Below are 27,752 nucleotides of genomic sequence, written 5' to 3'. Positions count from 1 at the left end.
TGTGTTAGGATTGTTTTCTGTTTTCATGCTGATGTAATGGTTTTTAGCAAACTCAAACTTGAGAGGAAAAATGTTAAAGGACTAAATCTGTAAGATGGACAACATATGTGCATCATGATACAGAGAAGTTCAACAAAAGGAACTCTAAGAACAGAAAAATTTTTCATTAAATCACAATAAGAGCCATGTTTTTGAAACTAAGTAATGGTTTGAATGGGGGAAGGCTGCAGATGTTCAATCCGCTTAGTCTTTGTTTTAAAATACATCAAATGAATGGTGTTTTCTAGTAATGGATTAACATGGCATCAAGGACCATTTATAGCTAACAAAAGTGATATCCATGTGGTTTTTTGACAGTTTATTTTTCCTATTCCACACAGAAGCATTGACATAGATTACGTATTTTATATAAGACAGGTATTCTCAGGATTTTCAGTTATCTGGAATTTCTGTTGTGCTATTGTTCAGTCTATAATCTCAGTAAGACCCCCAATGTTTGGCCTATGCTGCCTGACTTACAAGATTGCTCCCAATTTTCCAGTTAGGTCAACCAAAAAAATTAAGATATGATAGAGGGTCAGTAGAAAAAATTCATATCAAAACAACTGTTCATTGTGTCATTATGACAACCTGCTGTAACAAATGTGCTTCTGTTTTAATTTATGACAATTAATTGCTAAAAGTAATTTAATCTGACAGTGGGAAGGTGTTGAAAGACTCCTGAAGATGTCATAAAAGTGACCTTTCTGCCCATGTGCAACCAAAAGCCATTTTTAACAAGGAGGCTCAAAAACAGTACAACTTCTTTTGTACTTTGTTAATTAGTTATTGATTTGAAACAATGCTCTGCCAAATATTGTCAGATTAGCTAGACGCCAGCAAGGTCACAGTGTGACAGTCTAGTCCTGGTAATCTTACGGTATATAAGAATTCTTTTTTACTTTGAACCTTTTGTTCTGATATCCTGAGAATTACATTTCCTGGCTTTAGCATCTGTGCTAATTTAAAATACAGCCAAGCTGTCTGTTATGTAATTGGATGTTTTGAGTTGTTAAAAAAAATTGCAATGTGTTAGAAGAAAATTGCTGTTGATCTAATATCTAATGATCTTTGACGACAGTGATGCACCACTGCTGCAATGCCAACGGCCTTGCTAATCTGTGTGGAAAAGAGCCTGTTTTAATTAAATAATCAACATGAGGGAATCACAAGAGTTCAAGCCAGAGGTACGACAGGCAAGTTCTGAGGTTGTGTAGCAACTCATTGGGATGAAAGATCATTTCCTAGCGTACATTATTGTGAAACAAAAGTAACAGAGGTGCCTCTACATGGGAAAATGGAGAAGCAGAATTCAGGCTTAAATAGTTAAACATTCAACTTTTCAGCTTATTGAAATGAAAATTAACAGAAAATTCAAATCTGAATTTCAGATTGTGTTTGTCTTTAAATAATTACTTTATAAGCTAATGAAAGTTACTTCGAATACAATTAACGATAGTCCTCTAATATTAAGGCACTTTAGCAAATTTTTATAACTGTGCATTAAGTAATATATCAGTTTACTTAAAGCACTGAGCACTTTGTGGTCTTTATTAAGAGAAATCAAATAGCTTTGAGGCTGTTAGATCTTTCTTTCAGTTAAATAACTGCTCTTGAGTGTAATAAATAGAGATGGAGAAGTGAAGAACAGTACAGAGCAGAGCCATTCTATTTAGTTTAATTTGCAGAAAAGATATAAACCCTGTAACAGAGACTTTACAGCTGAGGTTTGTTCTGAAACCATAGCTGTTAATGAAAATACTAAGTTGCTATTTTACTTAAATGTGTGGAAGTTTGTGTAGATTCGTTGTTTCCTGTGGTGGGGAAAGCTGCATTTTTGTTGGCAAAAATGGTATTTTTCTTGCAATAGCATGGTTAAAAAAAAGTCTGTTTCTCATTACAACATATAAACAGATTTAAAGAACAGGGAAGTAAAACAGGCTTGTAAGTACTGTAGGAAATAGAGAAATAACACTTCTGCATGACTTCCATTAAGAGTTTTTGAATGTTTCAGATGCATTCATTTCCAAAGGAATTGCTTTCAGTATTGAGAAAAATGCATGTAATCATTTAAATGACTGGCATGATCTCTCTGTGTCTTGTGAAGACAGTTCTTTTTATAAAATTACTGTATTCGTTTTTATTTACATGCCCTCACAATTAATCTGTTAATTCCAGAAACATGACTGGTAAGGAAGATAACTGTGAAGATACAGCCTGATGGTTTTTTCAAGAAACACTCTTTTGTTCCTGTGATTTGATCATACAAAAGGCTGTCTTTGATGGTGTTCGTTATGTTAGGCAGAAATATGTTGTGGGCAAAATCTTGATCCCTGATATTGAGTAGTTTGGGAAGAAAAAAAGTACAAGGAGATGTAAAAAATATGTAAAGTGTAAGTATCTATAGCAGTACTGAAACGCAGCTGCCCCAGTCTTTGAGTATTTTTACCAATTGGAATCTCTTTGGCAAAACTGCTGTAGTTGTAACTTAAATTAGAGTGTGTAAATCCATGTGCAGAGATTGGCAGATATGCTTAGATCATCATGGCATGAGGTTCTTCTTGTGAACTACACAGGTATTTGTCTATAGCCATGGTATGACTGTGCAGATAGGACCGGTCTGAGGAATTGTTATTACATCTTCTGTCTGAGAAATTTCCTCATGCAGAATTTCCAAGCTTTTTGCCAGAAAATGGTACTTTGAATTCAGCCTTCCTTCTTCTGGAACCCTGCAAGATATGTATGGAAAAGGGAAAAGATATAGAAAAATCAAAAAGTCTGTCAGAGAGCTAAAGGGGAAAGCAGTTATTGTTTTTCTTATGTGAAACCTCCTCTGATTCATTACCCTCCTTCTTCCTATTTATTTTCTTTGCTTGCACCTTTTTCATCTCAGCAATGTTCTTGTGCACAGACTAAAGAGGACAAATGTCATATTTGTGTTTACTTACATTCTTCGCTTAGTAATAAAATAATGTATTGGTGAAGGTCATGATTAAGAGCCACTGAGAATTTGTCAGAGATTTTGTCTGAATTTTTCTTGGTTTTGGTCTACTTTTCTGCACTTTACTAGAAGATAGTCAGGTGATGTGGCAAGACATGCAAGTCTCCCACAGAAATAATTGCAGGAAAATCCAGAACGGGAACAACAGCCTGATAAAAATGTCTCACTCTGGCTGACAAGCAGATGCTTTAACCAGGGCGATGATGCTATAATAATATTTGAGACTTAATTAATTTAGCCTGAAATCTGGGATTTACTTCATAAACAGCAAATCCTTTCAGGTTACAAAGTCTCTTGAATTTCCAAATCAAAAGCTGAAGAAATAAGGAGAGCATTTGAACAGAGCAGCTGAAGGTATTCGCCATGCAGAGAGGCTCAGTCGTTGTGGAGTGAAGGACATGGGTAATGTTTGCTGCTTTCTTTGTTTATTTTTGCACAGATCTGCATCCAAACTCATCCTGCTTAACTGTCAGTTCCAGTGCAAATCTAAGAAATTCTATCTGCAACACCAGTCTTCTAAAAATGTTCATATACCATGTAACATCTGCGTGGTTCTGACATGGTGGTGCTCCAAAGGCCTCCTGTGAAGGCTCACATTTGCCAAAAGGAAGTGTAGTATTATGTCATTGATACAATAATGCAGCTGAGACCACTGGCACCTCTCTGAAGAATAGCTGTGGGCACTGACGGTGTCTCTCTGTGATTTCAGGCCATTGTTGAACAGGTTTTAGGCCTGTTGAAATATTTTAAGTGAGGGCTTGAGGCAGGTCCTGTGGTCAAGTGAGTGGAAAGAGGGGTTTGATTTCCAGCTCATTCCTCACCAAGCAGAGGTAGCTGGAGCACTTTGGAAACAGGAGATGAGAGTGGGTTTGTACTTTTTTAATCCAGAAGTAGCTCTAGGTTATTGGTTATATGCTGTAGTAGTCGGGGGCTTAGCTGGAAAAGCGCTTTTCTGGCTTGGAGTTGCTTTGTTTTTTTCTCTTGTGTGCCATAAAGCTGGAGTATAAAAGAGAAAAGTAACTCCATTCTGCTGCCCTGGCATGTTAGGATCCAAGCTTGCTCTCTTCCCACTAAAATATGTAGCATAGGTCTGAATTTTATTTCCTGACCATCCTCACCAGGGAAAGCCCAGCTTGCATTTGAAGTGGGAAAAGTGGGACAGGATCTGAAGTCATCTTCAGTGGTAATTGTGGTGGGGGCTGGGGAGAACAGGAGCCCTGGGTAAGAGCCAAAACATAAAACCCACAGCTAGATGTTGTCAGTCTTGCATTAGCTAAAACTTGTAATTTTAAGCCTAATCTCAGAAGCTGTACCATAGCAAAATGGTATCGCCCCTTCCTCCCAAACCAGCCCCTCATCCCCTCTGCACTGGTGGAGGCAATTTAAATTTTGTATCAGTCTATCAAATGCATTTTTGATTGACATCTTTTATTTGGATGTTAGATATTGCACGTTTAATTGAATACTTCTTCATGCAACAGGACTGTTGAGATTGCATGCTTTGCTGATAAATTGTTGGCAGTTTTGGTGGTGGGACTACCCTTAACTTAGTATCATATGCATTTAACTGCAATATGTAGGACTCCTTGTTTTCCTTTGTGGTGCTGACTCTATGCACACAACATTACTGGGGCTTCATAAGCAATATTGGAAATGCTTCCATCACCAACCCAATTTAAAAATAAAATAGGCAGAAGGAATTGTACAGAAACACCTCAAATAGATTTGGGAATGAGTCTGAGATCTGTAATACAAAAGAAGGCAACATTAAGTCACTTTGCTGTATTGCTTTCTGAAGGCCTGTGCCAGATAATAACTTTGGCTATGCTATTTCTATCCTGCAACTCCACAAATGACCAGACTTACCTATTGTGATACCTGGTCTCTCTCTCTGTCTCAAAACTGGTTGCTACCTACTGTCAGAGTATGTATCTTGCCCCCACCTCAGAAAGTGCCTGTAAAAAGATAGTATAATTTTTTATTTCACCACTTCTTCCTGCAAGTGGAAGAGCCTGGCATTTTTACATCCAAAGACTCATGATTTAATCCCTGCTAAGGTTGTAAGTAAGGAATTTCTGAATACAGATGGTGAATAAAATAACATCACTCACATGCATTTACATGATTTTAGCATTGAACCAGTGCAGATTCAATGCTCTTTGTTTCCATAGATCTGCACCAGACTTTGGTGACCACGAACCTGCTCTGCCACCTGCACAGCTGATCAAATCCTGCTGAGTTTTGTGGTTTTAATATGGCAAAGTATGCAAATAAAATCGATACAGAGCCCATAAAAGGGGGAAAGAAATGTGTCCTCTATTCAGACTTTCAAGGCCAGAGCATCAGCTGCCTATGATTTCATCTCTTCTCGTTTTCTCTGAAGTTGTCTCTTTCTCATTCAGGACACAGCAACTAAAATAACTCACTTGACTCACTGCTCAGTCTTCGTCCTTGCTTTCCTGTGCTCCTTACATGACCTGCTAAACTGAATTTCATATACATGTTGTCAGATTTAAGGTCTGGTATAAATTTGCCTCCACTGTCACTTTTCCTCCACTGTTATTTCCTCCACTCACAACTGCTTTGTTGCTGAGATGGTATTTGTTTCTGCACCCTCCTTTTGTCTGGTATCACACAGCTGCAATTGCCTCTGTGTAGAAGACATTTCTATGGCATGGCTGTTGCCATGCTTCCTGAAAGCCCAGTTATTTAGGAGTTGTGCAAGAGCCAACCTATCTCCATGTGTACAGATCTCCATATATGTAGCATACAGATTAGTGTTGCCCGTGTCAGTAAGTAAAGCAGAAATACAGTTCGACTGTTGATAAAATGTCCTGCCACATCCTGGGATCACCTCTTCTACTGGAGTAGGGAACCTTTCCCAAATAACTGTGCAAGAATTCAAGATTTTCAGGTAGATGGGATGTTTCCTAGTACACTGGAATGTCTCAGTTAAAGACAAAATCTTGTTAAATGGCCTGGGCTAGACACTTTCAATTTTTTTCTTCACAAACTCATGCTACAGAAATATATTAATACAAGATGCTTGCTTTCACTTCTTTTTCTGTTTTCAGTTTATATCTTCTTATTTTCATCCACTTCTCTGCTTGTAATGCCATACCTGCTGTGTTTGGTGTGGGGGAAAAATCTCATGCTGGCTGGCTTTTTGGTTTCTGTTTCAGCTTTCTTGCCCTCAAGGCTGTCCTGATTCTCAGGCAGGACAGAGGTAATTTTTTTGCAGTAGCTGTGAGGGGACAGAGCCTGGAGCTATAAGGGCTTCTCTAGGTTGTTACTCTATATCACCTCTTGCCATTGTTGGGGCAGAAGTGGGGGATTCTTACTTCCAAGAAGGAGGTGGCATGGCTTGTGGTCAGGAAGAAAAGCACAGGTGGGGAGGGTCTCTCTGCCATTTTGTTCATTGTCTCAGGGTCACACCAAGTCAGTTCAGGCTCAGTGCTCATTTTTTGCATGCAGATCTCCCTCTTTTTTGTATACTTTTGGTACTGTTACTGTTAGTTTCCATATCTCATTGCTGTATCCACTAAATTCTTCATATCTCCACCCCATATCATAACCTCTGCCTTTTGTGTCTCCCACCAGAAGACAGGTGGGAGGAGCGGTGTCTGATTTGGGTGAGTCTTGGCTGGGGGGCTGTGGGGACACTAAAGTAGGGAGTGATGTTCCTAAACCGTGACAAAAACCTCTTAGACCTTGTCCTGCAGTCAAGTTTTGGAGCTGCTCTGGTGATAGTAACCCATTGTATAGTTTCATTTTTTTCCAGCCTAGTGAAAAAGTTTTTGTCTCATGTCAGGCAATTATTTGCAAAAAGAGTGAGGAAAATGCAGCAGGTGATAAGCATCATTTAGCACTCATGAAGGGTGCTGTTGTAAAAGGGTATTTTTATACTTACATTTTTTATGGATTTTAATGTAATGATTTTTGGAAGGGTTGGGGGAAATTGCAAAAGTTTGCCTGCCGCAAGGCTCCCTGAGGCAATGGGACAAGCTGTATGCAACTGTCAAGGTGTTTCTGGTGGGAAAGATCCAACATCTCCAGGGACAGGAGATCAGAGCCTTCTGCATCCTCCTACCTCCCAGCCAGTGTGCGGATCTGTTCTCCTGTATTTAATGTATGTACCATACGTGTTTACAGTAGCTTATCGAGCTAGAAGGAGAAATTGTTTTGCTGTGATAAGTGATAATTAGGGAAACCACCTTCAAATAAATTCCTAAAAAGCAATTCAGTTGTATGGCATGTTTCCTATATGTGTGCATTTCACTTTTCACTTCTCACAGAAAAATGGGATTCCTACTCCTTGATTTAAAAAAAACCTAGGTTTTTTAGTGTTTTTTTAATGTGATTTTTTTTTTTGTTTGTTTTTTTTAGTTTTGATGTATTAGAAGTTTAAGATGGGATCTGAGCTGTTCAGCCCCAGGAAAACTGATAGTGGTTCAAGGCCTCCAGTTCTTGCCCCATCTGTAACTTTCTGACAACAGGTTACTTTAAAAAAAAAAAAAAAGAAAAAATTGAAATTTGGCACTGAAACAAAAGATACGTGAACCTGTCACAGTAAGCAGTCTCAAAGGGCAAGCTGCTTTGCAGGAGCTAATTAACCTTAGGAAATAATTACACAAATATGCAAATGTTGTTTAGACAATTCCATGTGTTATCGACTCAGGTAGTCCATCATAACTGCAGACCTTGCAATGTCTAGGTGTTAGAATCTGGCATAGGTGATAAGGCTTCAGTTGCTGCATCAATTCAGCCTGGTATTTAACAATTAATGACTGTGATATTACATTAGTAAATTTAACCTGGTTTTTGAATGCAACAGAATGTAACATTGTATTCACAGTGTGCGTATTGCTTATCTGTGTATACCTAATGGCTCCAGCCATTATGAATGTTATACACCTTTCAACTCCTGATACTCACTATAATGTAAAAAATGGCAGACCAAAATGTAAGTTCACTCCCTCCACTTTTCTGCCCAGGAATTGCCTTGTTTTGGGCTACTTTGCACAGCGGCCTTTTCACATAATATGGTTCTTAATCTTTTTTTCCTTTCGTGTCTTATTATATTGATCAAGGGGAAGGGTTTTCAGAGGGATGGAGACCCACAACTATGACTTCAACGCCTCTAAAGAGCCAGACAACTTACTTTGACATGGAAATAACTGTTGCAGGTGACCAGCTTCCAGCGCTGGAAATCTAGGTTCAACTTTTCCAGCACCTTTCCATCTCAGTCTGTTTCACAAACAAGAATACATTCAGCCTCAGCCTTTTGAGGTGCATAGTGTGATTTCTCCACGCTAATCTCCATTCATTTCTGTACACTTGTATACATAATTATGTAAACTCCGACCAAGAGATCCCCTTCCCTATCAAATAATTTAACAATGTTCTGTATAAGTGCATTCAATTTAGCTGCAGTGAAATTACAGAAAGCAGCAGCTGCCTGAGACTGTCACCTTTCATACTGAAAATGCAGCATCCAGTCTCATAATTTAATCCAAGCCAGGCGGTAAAGGTTAAACCTCACAGACCCAGCGCAATTTGAAATCCTGGGGAGATCGGTTGTGCTCTGCTCCTGCAGCTGGATGTTTCCTGTACAGACCTGGTGCCAGGTCTGAGGTGTTTGAAATATGGGCTTGTTACAAGGGGAAAAAATAAGCAGATGCTCTGAAGAAAGAGCTTTTCTTCTAAACATACAGGACTCCTTCAAACTCCTTCTTACATGTATGTGCTTTTCTTACCTTGTTTAGGGTTTAGCAGAGTGTGTGCAGCAACCTAGTTTATCCTGACATTTTATGGCTTTTTTTTAAAGCAGTAATAAAGAAAAGTGTAGTTACAGTCTATATTTAACTCATTCTAGCTCATTTCTTTTTGCTTTTATAGGATCCTATTGAGTCTTTGTACTGGACTATGAAGCTGTGCAGTTACTAATTTGGTTTACTAGACCACTGGTTCTGCTTGGATTGGTGAAAGCTTTTTTGGGCTGAGTTCAGAAGCTTCTTGCTGATGTCTTAGTCTTGTGGAATCTAAAATTGTGTGCTTTAACCAGCAGGGTGTAGAATAATAAATGCAAAGTAACCTGAAAATGCTATATTAAGCAGAAACAACCTCCTCTCTTTTGCAGAACATTAAAGCGGTGTTGGGTACCTATACAAAAATTGCTGTTAAGAGTATCGATGGTAACATAATTATTGAAAAACAAGTACCTCCTGTGTATATAACTAAGATAAATCTTTTAGATAAATTAGTAATTTTAAAACTTTCCCAGGGTTTTAATGTGCTTTTTGTCCATATTTATTCTAGAGTACATCACTTTTACATAGGAAACTCCAGTTCAAGTTGTCCTTTAGCTTTATCTTAATAACTGGTCTGTTCATAATATTTTCTTTATGTAATTGCTTTTAAAAATTTACTTCTTTCTTCACAAAGGGAGGAGTCTTTACCTCCTTTACCTATCTATACAATCAAATTTCAAAACAGCAACAAGCTGTTTTGATATAAGTCCTTTCGCACACAGAGGTTGTTTACAATAGGTGATACATAATTAGTTAAAACTATATTCTGTCATAGTCAATGAAGAGCAGAATCTGTCCAGGATTAAGAGGAATTCAGGTTTTTCTGGCTTTTAAATCTCTGCTGCCATGGAGAAAAAACATGAAAGCATGTCATTATTCTAAAAGCTTTGAGTCAGGATTCATAAAAGATTGGTAGCCAGCTCTTACTTATGAACAGGGCATGAGAATAGATGTAAAAGCCAAAATCCGCAACATTATTGGGTTGTGTCTCTTCCCACTGATTTTAGACACTTAACAAGAGCTTTATTTCCCAAAACTGAGTTGAAGAATGGAATTGAGATCTAGATCACATCAAGATTCTTGATAAAGTTTCAATAATTCACACTGTGTAATTAACAGCTTCTGACTGCCAGTGCTTTTACTGGTTTGTGCTTTCATTTTCCCAAGGAAACAAGGCTTTTGTTGTCTGTGTCTTAGTCACCTAAGGACGTAAAGCTGTTGGTGGAGCAAAGGGAAGAGGAGCGCAAATTTTAGGAAATTACATGACCTTGACTTATCAGCTCTTTCTGGCATTGAAGAGCCTGGAAAGAGCCGGCATTGTTATCCTGGGTGTGTGAAATACTGCTGAAGCAGGGCACCTACCAGAGCATCTTACTCTTGTCACCTGAGATTAGACCAAATTTGTAGTTATGACTTCGAAAACCCAAGAAATAAGGAAAATATAGATGGGTGTAGTGCTTTCTGAAAGCCTCCAAGGTTGGAGTACACAGCTGTGAGTTTTGATGAGAGTCAGCTAAAATCAGTGTGTGTCACTCTGGTCCCTTCTGTGACTCTTGCATTGGCGGGCTTTGACAAAATCTTGTTCAATAGTAAGAAAAAGTGCTTAAAATAGCTACCAAAAAGTCCAAAGTAATGGCTGCCACCAATCAAGAGATATTTTATTTGTGCTGTGTCTCACAGTCTGCAGTCACAAAATGTAACATTTAAAAGAGTTGCAAATACTGTAATTTTAATCTTAATTCAGGTTTCCAGCGGCTCATAATATGAAAAAAAATAATCCACCTGAAATTACAAAAAAACAAAATACAAAAAAATGCAAAATAGGTCTTTAGCGACCTGAATTATGCTACGATTATGTATTTATATTGTTCCTACGTGTTTTTATTTGTTTTACAGTCTAAGGCATAAATACTTTACACAAACCATCAGTGAACGGGCATTTGACAGAGAGTTGTCAAAAGAATGAAAAACTGAGCTGTGGCTCATAATTCCTATGAATGCCTCTGTTTAGCAGAATTGTCATCATGATATTTACAGAAAATTTTGCAGATGCATAGTTTTTGTTATATTTATTACTGTAAGCCCAAAAAGCAAGAGTTTTACTGCCTTTAAATTGCAATCTTGAATTTTCTTTATTTAGATGAATGAATCTGTTCTTTTTTTTAATCCTAGTGTACATTCATTTGATGTTTGTTTTAACAAAACATTTTAACATATAGGAACGCATTGCTTTTAGACAGAATTGCCATTTTTTAAAAGATAATTTTCACAAACATAATTTCTTTCTGCAGGATAATGGCTCTCCTGAAGAACATGCAATTTATGTTTGGGACCATTTTATTTCCCAGTCAGCTGCAGAGAACGTGTTTTTTGTTGCTCACAGTTATGGTGGACTTGCCTTTGTAGAATTGGTAAGTGTGAATTCTCCATTGCCTTCTTTCCTGAAGACTGTCAGAGATTTTGTACATACTTTGGGATCACCTTCTTGAAAGTAGTCAGGTAGAAACAACTGAACTGGAGGTCATGTACAGGTCAGTCAGGATTTCTTTGCAGCCAGAAGGTCCCTGCATCTTTTCTGGTTTTGAGATAGACAGTAAGGTCCTGAATGTGCATGAGCCTGAAATACTGTGCTGAAACAAAACACATTGGATCCTTCTTGTCCAGACTGTACTGAAAGGCACTAGTTTCTGCTGTGGGGCAGAAAAACCAGAGGACATATGCAACTGAGGACATATAAGAACAGTTTTAAAGCAAAGTCACAGTAGCAAATGCAACTTTTTGTATATAGACTGGAACTAAACTTGAGGGGAAATCTGGCAGTTTTATTCAATTTTGGCAGTTTTTCTACAAAGGTCTGCAGAACTTGCTGGAAAGACTTCTGTTTTCTCATTTATTTTCTCATAATAATGCATAATCAATGCATTATTACATACACTGATGTAAGGTGGGAAAACTCTGCTCAGTGTAAAGCTGCTCTACATCTGGTGCTGAGACTGCTGAATATCCAGTTTGTCAGTCTTTCACTCTTTTCTCTAAAGGCAGATCTCTCGACCCCATCTGGTATACCAAGTTGCCTGTTGAACTTACATACCATTCTGTCTGTGTAGCTGCAGTCTCCTCATGTGATTTTCAGATGCTAGTGTATTCAAGATGTGTTTTATTGAAGAAAACTAAAAAAAAGTAAAGGTCCTGTTTATTGTGAGAAGGTAAATTGCAGAACATTAGAACTGATTTTATAGGCACAGGAATCAGCAGACATATATGTAAATCTTTTGTCTACGACACATTAGTTTAATCCAACTGAAAGTTGATTAAGGTGTTTCCTGCATGAACATAAGATGAATGCCTTAGTTAAGAAAAAGCATGCATGAGTGTGCTGGTTTTAATCTTATGCTGCTCCGAGAAGCATTAACACTCCAGACCATGACCACTTGTATTATTTGAAGAACTTAAGATTTTCCTTGACCTCTTTTTTTTTGTGTTGAAATTAATGCCATTTTCATTTTCTGTATGGTCATGGAAGAGTATGTGTAAAATATGCAGTTTTAATAAACAGAATAAATAGTTCAGTTTCCTGATCTGAAGATCATTTGATAATTGATCGTTTTCCACAGGTATTTCATTACCCAGTCAATAAATAGTCTCAAAATCAAATTTTTAGGAGACTTTGAAGGTGAATAATTTCTGTAACCACATCTTTGGGCAAAAAACGGGTCGTGTTACATATGCCTGTTGCTCTTGAGATGCCATAAAGGTTAGGGAGCAATAGTTCTGTCTTGGCTTTCCTGAGCTGTGATTTTCAGATGCTCTGTGTTTCAGCCCAGGTTATTCTGGTGTAACTTGTGGGTCCAAAATAAAGTGCTGGCAGAATTTCTGTAGGTGTTGTAAAGCCACGTTGTTTGGCTCACCTGATGCCCAGAGATACATACACTTAGCAGAGGGCAGGAGTAAGAATCAACTGGAGACCTTTCTCAGCGTTTCCTAAACAGAGTGCTGACATGAAGGAGACTTGGAGAGTTTTTCCATCACATTTCAGTCAATGGCTTGAGATGGCATGGGTAACAGATGACCAAGCTGTCTTTCCCATTTTGCTTGTTTCTCTTGTCACACTGGTGGATATTTCTTCACTTTTGTTCTACTTTAATATGAAGCACACTGATGTTTCAGAACAAGACTTGACTTCTGACCTTGGGGCTTCCAGGGTCAGGGTGCTCAGGGCCTGTGAAATTATCACAAACTGAGCGAAAGTTTTTATCAATCGCAGGAAGCAACCAGTAAGTAAGGAGTTCAAAAGGACCTTTGTCAGAAAGACAAGATGGTCTCAGTAAGGGTCAGCTTCTGTAGCCTGCTATCTCTGCAGGAGATGCATGCCTGAGAGGAAGAGTATAATACATATCCATTGACACATCACGTATCTGTCATGCAAAACTAAACCTGAAATGTATTTTTAATGTAACCCAATATTTTTCTAAAAAAATCAAAGGATGTTAGCACCTGGTTTAGGCAGAGGTAGTTTGATATTTGAGTTCTACTGAAAGCAGTCTGATTTAATAATTCGTACACTAAAGGACATATCATTGAAATAAACCCTGAACCATTTTATCACAGTATTAATTTGAATTATTTTATTTTGTAATAATCTCCTTTCTCTTAAGCTTTATATCCATACGGCACTTAGTAATTGCAGTGAGCTCCAAAAAGAAATGGAGCAGCTGATGGGCAATTACTGACTTATGACAAACACATTTTCGATCACTTCACTTTCTTCTCTGATTCATGTGGGGGTGATGATGAGGTTGATAGAGCAGCTACACCATATAGCAACTGTACCACCTCTACACTTCCTTTGCAAGTTTTTGGGTTAACTGATTCATGAAATTGTAGGTTACAGTCGTTATGGAGACCTGTTGCACAGCTGCTCCTTCTGCATCTGTGCCTCTTACAGGAGAGCAGGGTGAAGCATATGGCTTTAATTTGGAGTGGAAGTTCCTGTCTGAGCCCTCTGAATTTTATTTTGCCTGCAGGGAAAAAAAAAACTAGAAAAAAATACCCAAAAATATTTGTGTTTTCAATTAATATCTTTTTAATCAACTTTCCGTGTTCAGTGCTGCAAGGTCTGTCATGATGGCTTGCAGTCATCTCAACCACAGCCTACAACTTCATCAAGGGGCAAGGCTCTTGGTGAAAATGGGATGTTCTGGCATTAAACAGAAAAACCTAGGGAAACCTGGTATTAAGCAAAGTCTTATTCATGGATGTTCATACCACCATGTGGGAGGAGCTGCTGCTCTCCCAGGAAAAGGCGGAAAACAACATTCAGCCTTGCACTGGCTTTACCCATTCAGGTGCTCCTTTGTTTGAAGCTGATGAGAGAGCTAGCACAGGAAAAGCAGTGCTGTTCTCCCTTGTCACTTGATTGGCATGCACTTTGTTGGAAACTCAAAGTGAAAAGAGAGCAAATAAGACCATCGCATATGAAATTGGTATAAAAGGAGGATCATTCTTATTTACAAAACTTCAGTGGCCAAAGCTTGATGTTCGTTGCAAATTTCATCTCACCATAAAAATCAGGCTGTGTTTTGGAAGTCCTTCATTAAAGAAACAGTAAAGCTTGGCTGCAATTTTCCAATATGTGCCGCATGAAGTAAAAATTTTATTGATCATTGCAGCTTTTTGATCTACATTTTCTCAAGTCTGTGATGGCAAGATGTTAAGAAAAATAGGGTGAGTCTGCAATATCATGCTCAAACACAGTGGAACTGTTACCCATTACTGCACCATAGGCACACATTTTCTGTACCTATTGTGTCATAGATTACTAGGGGAATAACTGAAAGTGATTAAAATGTATGGGAAATAAAGTTTCACCCATAAATGTATTAAGTTTTATTGCTGTATTGTTTATGTGTGGAATTACAAATGGTAAATGATAAGCTATATATTAGAATATATCTTAATATTTAGTAATTAAAACTTTGTGTAATTGTGGTTTGAATTAAACATGCATCTGATAATATCTCCACGTAAATTACTTTTTGAATGCACAGCACTAAAAATAATTGCTAGGTCATTGTGTTTTGTTAATTGCTAATTGCTGATTTTGAAAAACTCAAGCCATGATTCATGAACACATCTCAGCTTCGTAATTCTGTTATCCCTTGCACAGTGTAGTCAGGGATTTATTTTCAAAACCAGTTTGCTTTACTTGATGGTAAATTGTGGAACTTTCCTAACTACAATCTTATAATAATTTTACGAAATTTAACAGAAAGTAAGAATTTCAAGTTGATAGAATAAATTTTATATTTAGTTTCTAGAAAATAAGAAGTTTCTGGTACAACACCTCCTTTGAGATTTTCTGCCAAATTTTGTGGGTTTACAATTATTTTGCTTTAAAAAGAATTTTTTTCCTTGTCATTGCCTGCATGAAAGACCCACACAGGGGAATCTTTGTGGAAGATTTCTTCTGTTTGCTTTCTATATTTCTGTGAGCCTAGGCTTTGTATTTTCAATTGTTTCCTCATAATCTTATAACTAGAGGTGTAGCTTTTTTGTTTTCATTTTAGTTAAATGGTAGCTTTAAAAAAAAAAACAAATATCATGGGAATCATGACAAAATTGTGAGAATCATTAATGGTATCTCCAGCTTACATCATTCATACTGCTGTAAAAATACAAAGTACACAGGGGAATGTAATAATTAGAAGGAAAGGAGGTTCATTGTCTTCAGCAGGTGATAAACTATTCATTATGTTCTTTTGGCTAAAATACTGGATATATATATATATATTGATAATATGCACAAAAGTGTAGGTAGAAGTGGGGGGAAATGTCTTTTTAGGGAGCTTTGTTAAAATGAGAGCCTTTAAAACACGCTGTTCAAGTTACTATATCCACTGTAGAGTCCCAATTCCATCAAATCTGCCAATTTTGGCAATTTGAAATAATTTTAGGTCCATCATTTTGAGATACTCACTGCCACTTCATTTTGCTGTATTGTGCTGAGTATGGCAAGGACCTGGCCCTGACTGGTGCTGATAGGTGCCATAATAATGATGATAGACAGGCACCTGCTGAGCTACCTGTGAGTCTCTGAGGCTGCATCAGTATTCTGGCACAGGCAAAATGCAATTTAAGAACCTTAATGACTATGCTGTGAACCTGTCATTAGTTTTTCATTAATTTAATTTCCTGAAGTCTCAGACCTGAATGGTTTGTTATATTTGGCTTTATATATATATATATATATGCTTATTTTTTAATTTAGTTTTCCTGGAAAATTGATGAGTGGGTACTGTGGACATGCAACTCTTAATTCCCCTGGCTGACACATTACATTGAAATACATCTACTGATGTGTGGTAGAGATACCATGAGATGTGTGATGGCTATAGGAAGCATGAGAGTGAGCTGGAAGTAGAGAGCTGAGAAGGAAAACACCTCAGTGACCAGGGTCCTTACTGTGAAGAGAAAAGCAAAATAACACTGTGCTTTAAGGTTTTGTGAGCATTTAACTGGGGAAAAAAAAAGAAAAAAAAGGCACTCTTTAGATGCTGAATGTCAGTTGGGAGAACGGTATGGAGGGCTGTCTTGTAGGTTTATGGGAACTTGGCTTATATATCCAGTCTTTGGACAATTCATCTCACCCAACTCTACCTGGTTTAGGTCTCATCTTTTTCTATGTTGGACATTTACAATAGCATCTTTTTGAGTGAGGTCTAACTTAGTGGGCACACACAGAGAAATAAGTCAGAAAGTAAAAATTAAATCTTAATTCTGTTCGGTTATTTATTTCTGCTGTTCATTGTTGTCCTTCTGGGAAAAATGCTTGTTCATCTGAATAAGGTCAAATGAGAAATGAGGGTGGACAAGAGAAGCTAATGGAGGAACCAGTGGTAGGTTGTGTAAAAAAAGGTTCGACAGGAACAGGGTCTCTAGCCTTGATGGAGATTTTTTTTTTAATATTCTTGTTACTGATGTGGGCACACAAATTAAGTATGTGCTCATGAAATTGGGTCCTGGCATTAAGTGGTGAAGTCACCACTGGTATTCAGAAGTAGAATTTCTGCAGGAATAGAAAGTAAAGGAAATAATACAAACTTCAGGCCAGTTAGTCATTGACTAGCTAGTCATCTGCATTTGTGCATGAAGAGTGATCCTATCAACAGGGAACAGAAGGGATGGACAAGCCCTTGGACAACTGGTTTCATTGCCGATCTCTGTAAGTGAATGACCAGATAATGTAACAAAAGAGTCAAATGTGATACTGTTTTTTTTGCCCTTTCTGTCCCAGGAAGGGAAGTATTAGTGCTGGCCAACATGCTGCTGTGATTAACCTGAGGTAATTTGAGACATTTGGGAGGATTAAGTCAGCCTGGAAGAGATACGGTGAAGAGGTGTCGGTACACTTGGATCAATAGAAAGCGTATTTTGCCAGAAACAATGAAGGATCCACAGACTTGCTGTGAAATGGTGCCACATGGACATGTCCTGCCTATCATAAGCACCAAAATCAATATAGCCATAGAGATAGTACATGCATATTTTGGCTTATCAGACTTAAAAAGAACTGTGTATATTGCTAGTGCTCTTACATTAACTTTGATAGCTATATCTAGAAAGAGAAGGTTCAGCGTCTGCTTTGTATTTGCTGCAGAAACAGAGTTTAAAAGCATGGCTTGTTCAGCCTGGTAAAGGAAAGCTTAGAGGGATTGGTAGCACTCAGCAAATACACCCGGAGAATAAACAGCAGGGAAGGAGAGCCATATAAGCCAAAGAACAATGTTGGCACAGGAACAAATGGATTAAAACTGGTCATGAATAAATTCAGGGTGGAATTAGTTTTCTCACCATTGGATTGGAAAGTCCTGCTTGGGAACAGGACTGGGGCAAAGCTGCTGCCAAGCATGACCCACACATGGCAAGAGTTATGTGAGTAATTGGCTGAGACTGTCAGTCCTTGGTGTGACCCAGGAGTCTGTGTTCCTGTGAAAGCCATCATATGCAGGTGCATATTTTCAGCCACAAACAACTGACCCCTTTTTGGATTAATTTTTCTGGAGTCAATGCCTCTCTGGCTCCAGGCTCACTCCACTGGAATAGCTGAGTTTTAACCAAAACCAGGTCAAACCTTTAAACACCAGTGCTTGCAAACAACTTTTTTCCCTTCTCCTTACTTTGAATCATAGAATCAAAGAATATGCTTAATTGAAACAGACACATCAGGATCATCAGTCCGACTCCTGGCGCTGCTCAGGACGCTCCCAAGAATCACATCTCCTTGAGAGTGTTATCACAACACTTCCTGAATTCAGACAGGCTTGATACTGTGACCACTTCCCTGTGAGCACTTCCCTGGGAGCCTGTTCAGTGCCCAGTCACTCTCTGTGCGAAGAACCTTTTCCTGGTATCCAACCTAAACCTCTCTCAACTGAGCTTTCTGCCATTCCTTCAGGTCCATCATGAGAGTGAAGAGATTGGTACCTCCTGTTCCCCTCCTGAGGATGTTGAAGTCCCCAGTGAGGTCTCCCTTCAGTCTCCTTTTCCCCAAGCTGAAAAGACCAAGTGACATCAGCCACTCTTCATAAGGCACCCCCTCCAGACCCTCCACCAACCTCATTGCCCTCCTTTGGATACTGGCTAACAGCTCGATGTGTGTTTTATATTGTGACATCCAAACTGCCCTCTGCACTCGAGGTGAGGCTGCTCCAGTGCAGGGCAGAGCAGGACAATCCCCTCCCTTGCCTGGCTGGTGATGCTGTGCCTGATGCCCCCCAGGACACGCTTGGCCCTCCTGGCTGCCAGGGCACTGCTGACTCATGTTCAAGTTGGCACTGACCAGGATTCCCAGGTCCCTTTCCGCACCACTGCTCTCCAACCTCTTGTTCCCTAGTCCAAACGCACAACTGGGTTTGTTCCATTGATCTTGAATAACAGACGAATTTGGAAGCAGACTTGTTTTTTGAAACAGTGGACTCTTTTTGCTAATGCTTTTTGAAATGCACAAGTTTCAGCTTAAGGTAGAAAGCAACTGGCATAGCAGATCCTGTGGTAAGGGCTTGCAGCCATAAGGAAATTAAATGGTGGATTGAGCAAAAAATACTGAAATATACATGTCACTGCTATACTGGGAACAGCTTCTTGATCACATTTGGGTTTTACTGATACGTAAAGCGTGTGTATAAGTGTGTATATATACACATATATGTATTTGTATGCATATATTGCCCATTCTAACACAGAGCATTAATATTTTAGGCCCCTCTCAGCATAAATAAATACTCTGATAAGCATACACTGGCATTGTTAGTTCACTTGCTAACATCTATTATTATTATTATCCATTTGAACTGTGGTAGCAAGCACATAGCAGTGCCTTGTCCTGAAGAGCTTACAATCTGGAAGGATGCTCTAATGGGAAGAGACAGAGAAATTATGAGTTCATAGCATCATAACTGCATGTCCTTTTTAATTTTTTGGTCGTTTAATGTAAATGCCATGTAGGCATCCCCTTCCTCAGTTCATCTGCAGCCCTGACAGCCTTGCTGCTGGTTGATATGAGAGAATGGCAACAGTGAAAGCATAAGCATTGGCCACTTGCAGAACAGACTCATGTTTTGAATATTCATCCCTCCTTGTTACCTTCCTCTAGATAAGGTGCTCAGCCTCATTACATTTTGCTTCCTCTTAATCGTTTGCTAATGTGATTTCTCATGCTTCATTCAGCTCAGGCCATGGTCTGAGGCTAGCTGTGCATATGCCTCTTCGCCACTTCTTTGCAAAGGGAGAAGGACAATATTTCCTGGAATTCTATACTGAATAGTAATTGTATGCACCACCCATTATGACTTTTCATCTCATTGTAACATTCATAATAATTTTCTAGTTTGGCATCAAAGTTGGCATGTTAATTATGAAATAACCAAAGAACTGGATATGAGTAAAAGTTAGGGTTACGTGGAAATCCAGTTACTTGGAAATATGCGTTTGTAGTGTATGGGATTTGGTGGTCAAAAGCACAGCACTTTATGCATTTCTTTGCAGAAATTTTTCTTGAGTTGCATCATATTACTAGCTTTATATATTTATAACCTCTTTGCATTGTTTTAAAATCCATACATTACACAGTGAACATTTAGATTACTGCCTGAAGAGTTTTGTGATCGTTAGCAATTGTTCTCTTACTTTCATCCACTTGTTCTTTTGTTGCTCAACTTACATAAACAGGTATTCTTTTTTTTTTCTTTCTCTTTTTTATTCCTATCTGAATTCAGTTCTATTTGTCAACATTTATTTGGCAGTATGCTGAGATTGAACTCAGTACTTTAAATGCCGTTAAGGTAATTAGCGGAGGGTTAACTTCAGTATCTTTGCTCTGCTGTGCAGCATTTTGGTCAATGCAACCAAAGTGGTACTAGATTTTTTTTCTAAAGTTTCTTTGAATTTGGTACCTGCTAATGTTCATGTATCCCTCAAAGTGTTTTAGTGCTCTCAATTTTCTGTTCCCCAGTGGTACTGAATGTAGTAAATGTGAATGTAGTAGATTATTTCCTCCCAACAACCTCCCCAAACAATATTATCTCACAGTCTTCCTAATTAAATCTAGCTGTGTTGTGGCCCTAGTTGTGCAGGATGACAAACTGGATTGTCATAACAATCCCTTTTTTGCTACAGGTCTGTGAATCTTGGAAGCTTGTTTTGTATTTCTTTCATGCCTTACTTCTCTTGGCAGTTTCTCCCACTTTAATGTCACCTGAAAATTTAATTAATTCCAGATAATTAATGAAGATGTTAAATAAAACCATATATGGCATCTATCCCTATACCTGGCTAGAAATTTTCTTCTGACTCAGTAAATTCCTTTGTATTATTTTTCTTTCCTGTGTTATTTCAACTGTTTAAATTCTTCAAGACAAGACAACTTATCAGTCAGTTTATTTTTCATTTCAAATTCCAGCTTTGAAAGGAAAAAAAGCCAAAGCACAGGACAATATTTCAAGAACATATCGCCAATGCTTTCAGCTCTTTGCAGATAAACTTCAGCCCTTGAGCCTCTCAAAGCTGATGGGCAACATCTCTGTGCAACTATCTCTTTAAAATGTGTAGAGCACACTGTTGATTGTGACAGTTAATTTCAGAACCCAGGACAACGGGTTTTCCTGAATTTCTTGCCTGGCTGTTTATTTCCTCAGTGGTTGCAGAAACTTCCCAGAAGTTAAAAGTTCCATAGAGGTGTTTGCTGTGTGAGCCATCTCACACTCATCAGAGCTCTTCCAGACATTGGGGAAATTCATCAATGGTAACGAGACATGTCTTCTGTCCTGAATCTCTTAAGTACCTGACAATGGACATTTTTGCCTTATCACCATTCTTTTGATGTAAACTAATTCAGTCCATCTCTTTTTTGGCTCTCTGAGGTGAATTCCTGAGATGCTGGTACATATGCTGTCCTGCTGCATCAATAAAAAGTCACATCTCTTATTTAACCTGACAGACTTACTAGCTTTTCACCCCATCCAGGTTGCTGATCTTCAGACTTAACCTCCTTAATCTTCTCTGAATGTGCATCTTGCTTTTTATTTTATCTAATCCACCTGTTTCTGGTTCTTACCAGAAGGTGCCTCTTTTTGCTGTGCTGCATCAGAACAGGAAGATGAAATTTCAGGAACACCACTTTATGTGGATGTGGTCATTGCATCTGGCTGTGCGTTGATACAGCTGTAGAGTCAAACAATTGAGTATGTTGGCTGCAGAATTTTTTTTCCCAGTGGGTACAGTATGAAAAAAACTGGCTTTTTATGTAACTTTATATGTTGTTGTCACTCTAGATTGGTTTGGAGAATGGCACCATACTAAAGATTTTACAAGATACGACATTGTCACAATCTGAAGGTTTACAGTTCTCTTTGAATGTATATAGGAACACATAAAGAAGAAGAGTAGGAGTTTTATATTTGCTTATACAGTGATATATGTGGGAATATCACACATAGTATGCACTTACAAGTTTTATGGTGATTTTAGATTATTCCATCTGAAATATTAAGCTGTTCTAAATTCTGGCATTTATTTTCTTTTAATGGAACAAAACATTTGTAAAAGGAAGTTGCCTTACTGTTATTTCATACTTTTTCCCATTTCTGTGGCGTGACCTTATGCCAGTAAGACTACACAAGTAGATTATGTTAATTTTAATTTAAATGGTAAGTGTAGCAAAAAGTATGTATATGGCTTTGTGTGGAACAGTAGAGATTTTACAAAATTTTAAAACCACTTTAGTGGATCAATCAGAGGAATTACAGCTTAATAATATATTAGGCATTGCAAAGGTGGAGCAAAAGGAATGCAAACATACTGTGGTAAAGGGAGCTCTCAAACAGTGGTACTGTCAGAAACAGCTGGAATTTGCATTTTGTCCTACAACTTTCTTTAATTTAGTCAAGATGAGTTAGATAATTGTTTCAGTATATTAGTGAAGTATTTTAATATTAATAATAGCATTACTACCAATGTTTAGATGTTAAAATAACCCTGTTTAAGGACTTTGACTGAATGTGATATGAAATAAAAATATATTTTGCACACATATTAATTGAGAAAATTGTGCTTTTAGTGCTGCAGAATTGAGCTGAGATTTTAATGCAATGTGTCAAAGCACATGAGTAAAAATGCCTCATAAATACCTGAAAAATAAACAGTTTAATTAGTTATTTTTCTCTTTTCCATTTCTAAGGCGTATTAAGTCAAATGATGAATCTCAGTATCCTGCAGTATCAGGATAGAAAGGGCATGAGGTTTTTACCTTGATTAATCCGAGGCATTTTATTTGCTTGTCAGTATCTGGATTACATTTTGTCCTAGAGTGGCTTGAGACATCTGACAGGAGTATTATATATTAAAAAAATTCAAAACAAAATAACCCCAGCCACCTTCCTCTTGGTCCCTACTTGGGCACCTAACTGCCAGCATTTTACATGGTGTTAAAGTACAGCAATTGTATTATCTTATCCTTTTTAAAAAATGGGCATTGTTAATTTAACCCTCAGTAATCTTATTTCATCTCGCCACCATTGCAGTGTACAGCCAGCAGATTTTTTTTCTTAAACCAGCTGTTGAAAATAACCTAGTTTAAAGAGTTCATGGCTAAACGTGAGGGATTCATCATTATATATTTACTGTCTGTGGCTGATATAGCTGTAAGGTTTTTCAGATGCCATTGATCTATTGCGCATGTTCCCTCCCTGGGTTGCAGGACGTGCTTCTATTTGCATAAGGCCCTGGGCAAGGTTCTTTCTTGCATTGATTGGCCTGTCCAAGGGAGCCTGATGTGCTCCTGCATTGATCACCCTGTCTTTTCTTGGAAGGCAGTGTTACGCTGAGTTCATCTCAAACGTTCTAGGGAAAACTCTACTGCAGATGTCGCAGTTTTATTCAGATGTTCCTTTGAGTATAGGCCTTTCCTTTTTTTTTGCTTTTCCAGGATAATATGCTTTGTTTTTTACCTAATTTGGCTGTGTTTCTGCAGTTAGAGTGCAGCAGAGACCAGAGTGTACTGAAAAGCTATATTACATTTACACCAATTATTCCATGCTGTGGGGTTTTTTTTTTCTTTAAAATAATGCCTATAGCTTCCAGCAAAAATCAAAACTACTCTGTCTTCAAAGAGTTCACAGTTATAACGGGAGAATTAATCTGAGAATATGTCTGCTGGTGTCTTAGCTTAGATTAATATTGTCAGTTTGCAACTTGTATGATTTGTACTAAATTTTCTTCAGTGTTAGAAAAATAGTTCTAAAATGGCATCTTCAGCATAAAACTGTGGTTGGATTTTGGTTTCCTAGAGGCATACTCCAAAATGGATCATGCAGGTAAGTTTATGAGCAGATCGATGACTGATCAGTTCAGTGTTGATCAGAGAGGCCAAATACTTCCCTACAGTGTCCTTGGGTCACCAGCATGGTGTGTTGGGGGCTGTCATTCCAAAACCAGGTTAAGCAGCTGGATTCTGCCCTCACTCTGGTAGTGGATGGAGCTTTTCTGAGAGCTTTTCTGAGTGTGTGCTGCAATAATAACCCATAATCAGGAGCCATGAAATCCACCACTGCAATTCCTGAAAGCCACATATTTGCCTACATGCCTAATTATAGACAAGGTACCTGTTATTATTGTCTACCAAACTCATTTCTGTGGTCAGAAGATTATTTTACATGTATACGTTCCTGTAGGTAAGATGAAATGTGATTATACCCCAGGGGTGGCTCATATCTAATGAATAAGCTGACATATGAACTTTACCAAGCACGTGATAGTGCTGTGTGTCAGTGAAAAATAAAATACTGTGAAAGAGTTCCTCTCCTATAGAGGAGCAGAACAAAGAGCATCACAGAGGTGTTCCTTGATTACTTTTAGAAAAATTTCCTATGGATATTTTTGTGGATGTTGCAGAATTTTCTTCAAAAGAAATAAGTATTCAGAGATACACAGCTGAGGTCATGTTAACCCAGTAACATAAACTGTGCAGGCTTTTTTTCTTTTTTTTTATCACTTGAATAATAGTTTCACATCTTTCACAGAAGCAATAATGTTTCGCATTGCATTGTGATACTCTGGCCTAGGGAACATATTCCTTTGGTCATTTGGTAAAACAAAACTCAGATAAGTATAATTCAGGTAGCATATATGAAATTTCATCTTCATTATCATGCAAATGTGGTGAGAATGTAACATTTCCCAAGATGTCATTTGACTATTAGGATCTTTAGAAAATGGTCTCTCAAAGCCACAAAGCTAATATTCCAGAAGAAAGCTATATAATACCTAAAAATTGTCTATCCTTATTCTATATGAATAATAAATGTAGTAGGACAGGCCATTATTAAAATCACAAAAGAATGTGTTGACCTACTGGAACAAGGATCTTTTTTGATTTTTGCATCAATGATGAATTTTGAGCTTTCCATAGCATAGAAGATGAACGCGCAAATACAGCCCATGCAGATTTCAAAAAACTGCAGTGAAAAAAGAAGTAGGATCATAACTGGAAATCTAATTTATTTTGTTTCAGTACATAAATTATATCTGTGGGTTTTTATACTGATAACTATTTTGTTAAACATAGTGATATCCAGTGCAAGCATTATATATTTTGTGTGTCTGCATTGTGCACATATTTTGCATCTGCAACACTTTTCATTTATCTTAAGCTCTCTTTTGCTGATATTTGAGTTAATGAATGTAGAATATGGGCATGGGCTAAATATGAACTAATCTCTTAAATTGGAGTGGAATTTGATTTTAATTCTAAAAGAAAAGAAGAGTCTGAATGTCTCATAGACGCCCATTATCTGTGTTGTTCAGTTGAAGAAAAACGCTGTACTTGTTTACATGCGTGAACTATGCAGGGCATCAAGACCCAAAAAATTGCTGTTAGCAAAAGATACCTCTTGCAAGCAGTTTCAGTTTTGAAAAAGAAAGATTGGGTCATGCTTGTTTATAATTAAATTAAAATGAAGAAAAGAAATATAATCTCTTACTTCAGGTAGAAATAGTGTCTGGGAAAAAATGTATCCATAGCGTGCATAGCATTGTGCTGTTAAACAAAGCGGATGCCTTAGAAAAACGTGATGCAGATATATGTAGGTACGTCCAGAGTTTCAGATACTCTCCATAGATGTTGTAGCTTTTTCTCAGCAGATATTTACAGCCCCAAGTGATGATCTGGATATGTTGAAATAAGTGTTTTGAATGAGTTTTAATAATTACTTGATTGCTGGGCATCAGGAATGCAAGCAAGTCCTTTTACACAGTCTGAGTAAAATAGAACTGCACAATATAAAAACCGCTATTTTTCAGTTTTCCTGTTTTCCACAGAAAAAAAATGACAATTTTCTGATGCAAGGCTGATAAAGAATGAAATTTCAGAGTCTGTGGTAATTTCAAAGTCTGTGGGTTTTAGTTGGTTTTGGTTTTTTGTCTTTTTTAGTTTGTAAAACTGTAGTATTTAGAGACTGGAAAAATTGCAGAGGATGTTTAAAGTGTCTTTTCTCTCCTGTGCCACTGAGACATTTTTGTTTTACAAGCACATTACTGAAGTTAAGGAGTAGTTCTGTGCTGTTTTGCCAGAGAGACCTTTTCAAAGTCCAGGTACTCCTAATGTGACAGATACCGTGTAGCAATTAAGAATGTTTGCTCCAGCTTCATTCCTACCTACATGAATGGTACGTACCATGGTATCTCCCTGTCACTCTACACCTCTTGATGATCTAACTGGCACACTTCCATCACTTGTGAGATACTCTACGTGCATTTTGTAAAAGTCACTGAACTTTATTTATGCTTAATTTTTTTGAGATGAAATGAGGTGTTTAAATGACGAAGACTTGATCAAGAAGTCCTCGACACTTGTGTTCTGCTGCAGCAGTCAGAAGAGGGAATTGACAGAGCGTCCCTGTCTCACTCCAGAAATGCTAATTTTCTTCATGTTTGTATTTTGAGGAGAGGCTGCTCTGAGCCTGATGCAGACTGCTTACAACGAGATTTAGTGGGGTCGCAGTTTTACCCCTGCGTCTTGCTGAAAGGGTAACGGGTGTCGGTGTTCCTAACAACAGTGCCTAATAAAGGCAAAGCGACTAGAATCATCCTGCTCTGCAGACTCTCATGTTGCTTCCTAACACTTTTTTTTCCAGGAAAAGAAAACCAAAGCAATTGTCCTATTTAAGTAGAGGACTTTTAAGTCCTTTTTTTTGGCTGGGCAAAGCTGATGTTTATTGAATGGCATAGAAAATAGTGATGTTTTATTTTTGGCATTGCTTTGAATTGCACTTCTTTTATATGTACTCAATACATTTTTATATTTCACAGTATTCTTCTAAGTTTTTATTCTAATTGTGAAGCAAGTGCTACAGAGAAAAAAATTGAAATTTCTATGTCACTATATTTGGTAGATTCACTTGAATTTGTGGAAAGGGATAGCAAGTCTATAGTTCTCAACTGCACAAAATTAAATTTAGTTATATAATGCATATTCCTTGGGATATCTTACTTTGAATTTTAAAAATCTTTCTGCCTTCTGCTTCTCTTTCATACAGACTAGGGTAACTTTTTGCAGCTTAAACAAATATTTCTGAATCAGGTAGTTCAGGAGTTACATCCTGTAGGGAAAAGCATCCGCCTGCATTCAGTAAGCCAAATGCATACATCCCATGGTGTGCTGTTCTGTCATCTCCCTGTGTACGTTTCATACGGCTCCACACAGGATTGCATGTTGTACATAGTATCGGTATAAAATTTGTAATAAGTTTTAGCAGAGTAATTTTCTATAGCATCAAAGACCTATTGATGCTGGTAATACAAGAGGTGTGTTTTAGTCCTTCCCTGCTTCGCCCTGACCTCTCACATATCGACACACTCCCCTTCAATTACTCCTCTTCTACCCAGATGTATCCCAAGTGAAACTTTTCCAGCCTGTCAGCAGCAAACGCTTGGTGCCTACCCTCACACAGAGCCTGCATCCGTCCCTTTCCGCCCGTGTCTGCAAAGCCAGTGCACCCCAGCCACCTGCCTCAAACAGCAGAAGTGCTGAGGTCCCAAAAAAAGCCTCCATTTTGATTGTAACCCTCCTTGCAGTGAAAAGATAATGAGTAATACTGAGGAGATGTCAGTCTTTGGGTTCCTCTTTTCTTTTGCTGGTGTCATTCATGCCACACAGATGTGTGTGCAGGGCTGCGCCGTGTGCATGTGCTCCTTGTCCTCAAGCGAGCCGCGCATGGCCTGAGCTCTGGCTAAATAACAACTGCTTTCCTCTGCAAAATTAACTTCTGCCGGCCAGCCTGAAGTGCAACCTCCTATCACATTTTATGCAGTAGGATGGCATCCTCAGGCACAAGGGATGAAACAGTGCTATG

The 27,752-nt window shown here is 38.1% G+C and overlaps 1 protein-coding gene across 8 annotated transcripts in view; it reads left to right on the top strand.

Moving 5' to 3' along the window:
- The window catches only part of ARB2A (ARB2 cotranscriptional regulator A), a 257,519-nt gene that overhangs the window by 137,968 nt on the left and 91,799 nt on the right, over positions 1 to 27,752 (top strand). For 7 of the 8 annotated variants that reach the window (XM_085043339.1, XM_085043331.1, XM_085043332.1 and 4 more), the window contains one exon: positions 11,142 to 11,261. The exons of the other annotated variant lie outside the window; for it this stretch is intronic. In XM_085043339.1, the coding sequence (XP_084899465.1) occupies positions 11,142 to 11,261 (120 nt within the window). The remainder of the gene's footprint in view (positions 1 to 11,141; positions 11,262 to 27,752) is intronic. 8 annotated transcript variants of the gene reach the window in all.

This window comes from Lichenostomus cassidix, chromosome Z, assembly GCF_008360975.1.
Source record: "Lichenostomus cassidix isolate B80296 chromosome Z, HeHo_3.0, whole genome shotgun sequence".
In the NCBI taxonomy this organism is placed as follows: domain Eukaryota; kingdom Metazoa; phylum Chordata; class Aves; order Passeriformes; family Meliphagidae; genus Lichenostomus; species Lichenostomus cassidix.
This window is presented reverse-complemented; position numbering and strand designations above follow the sequence as displayed.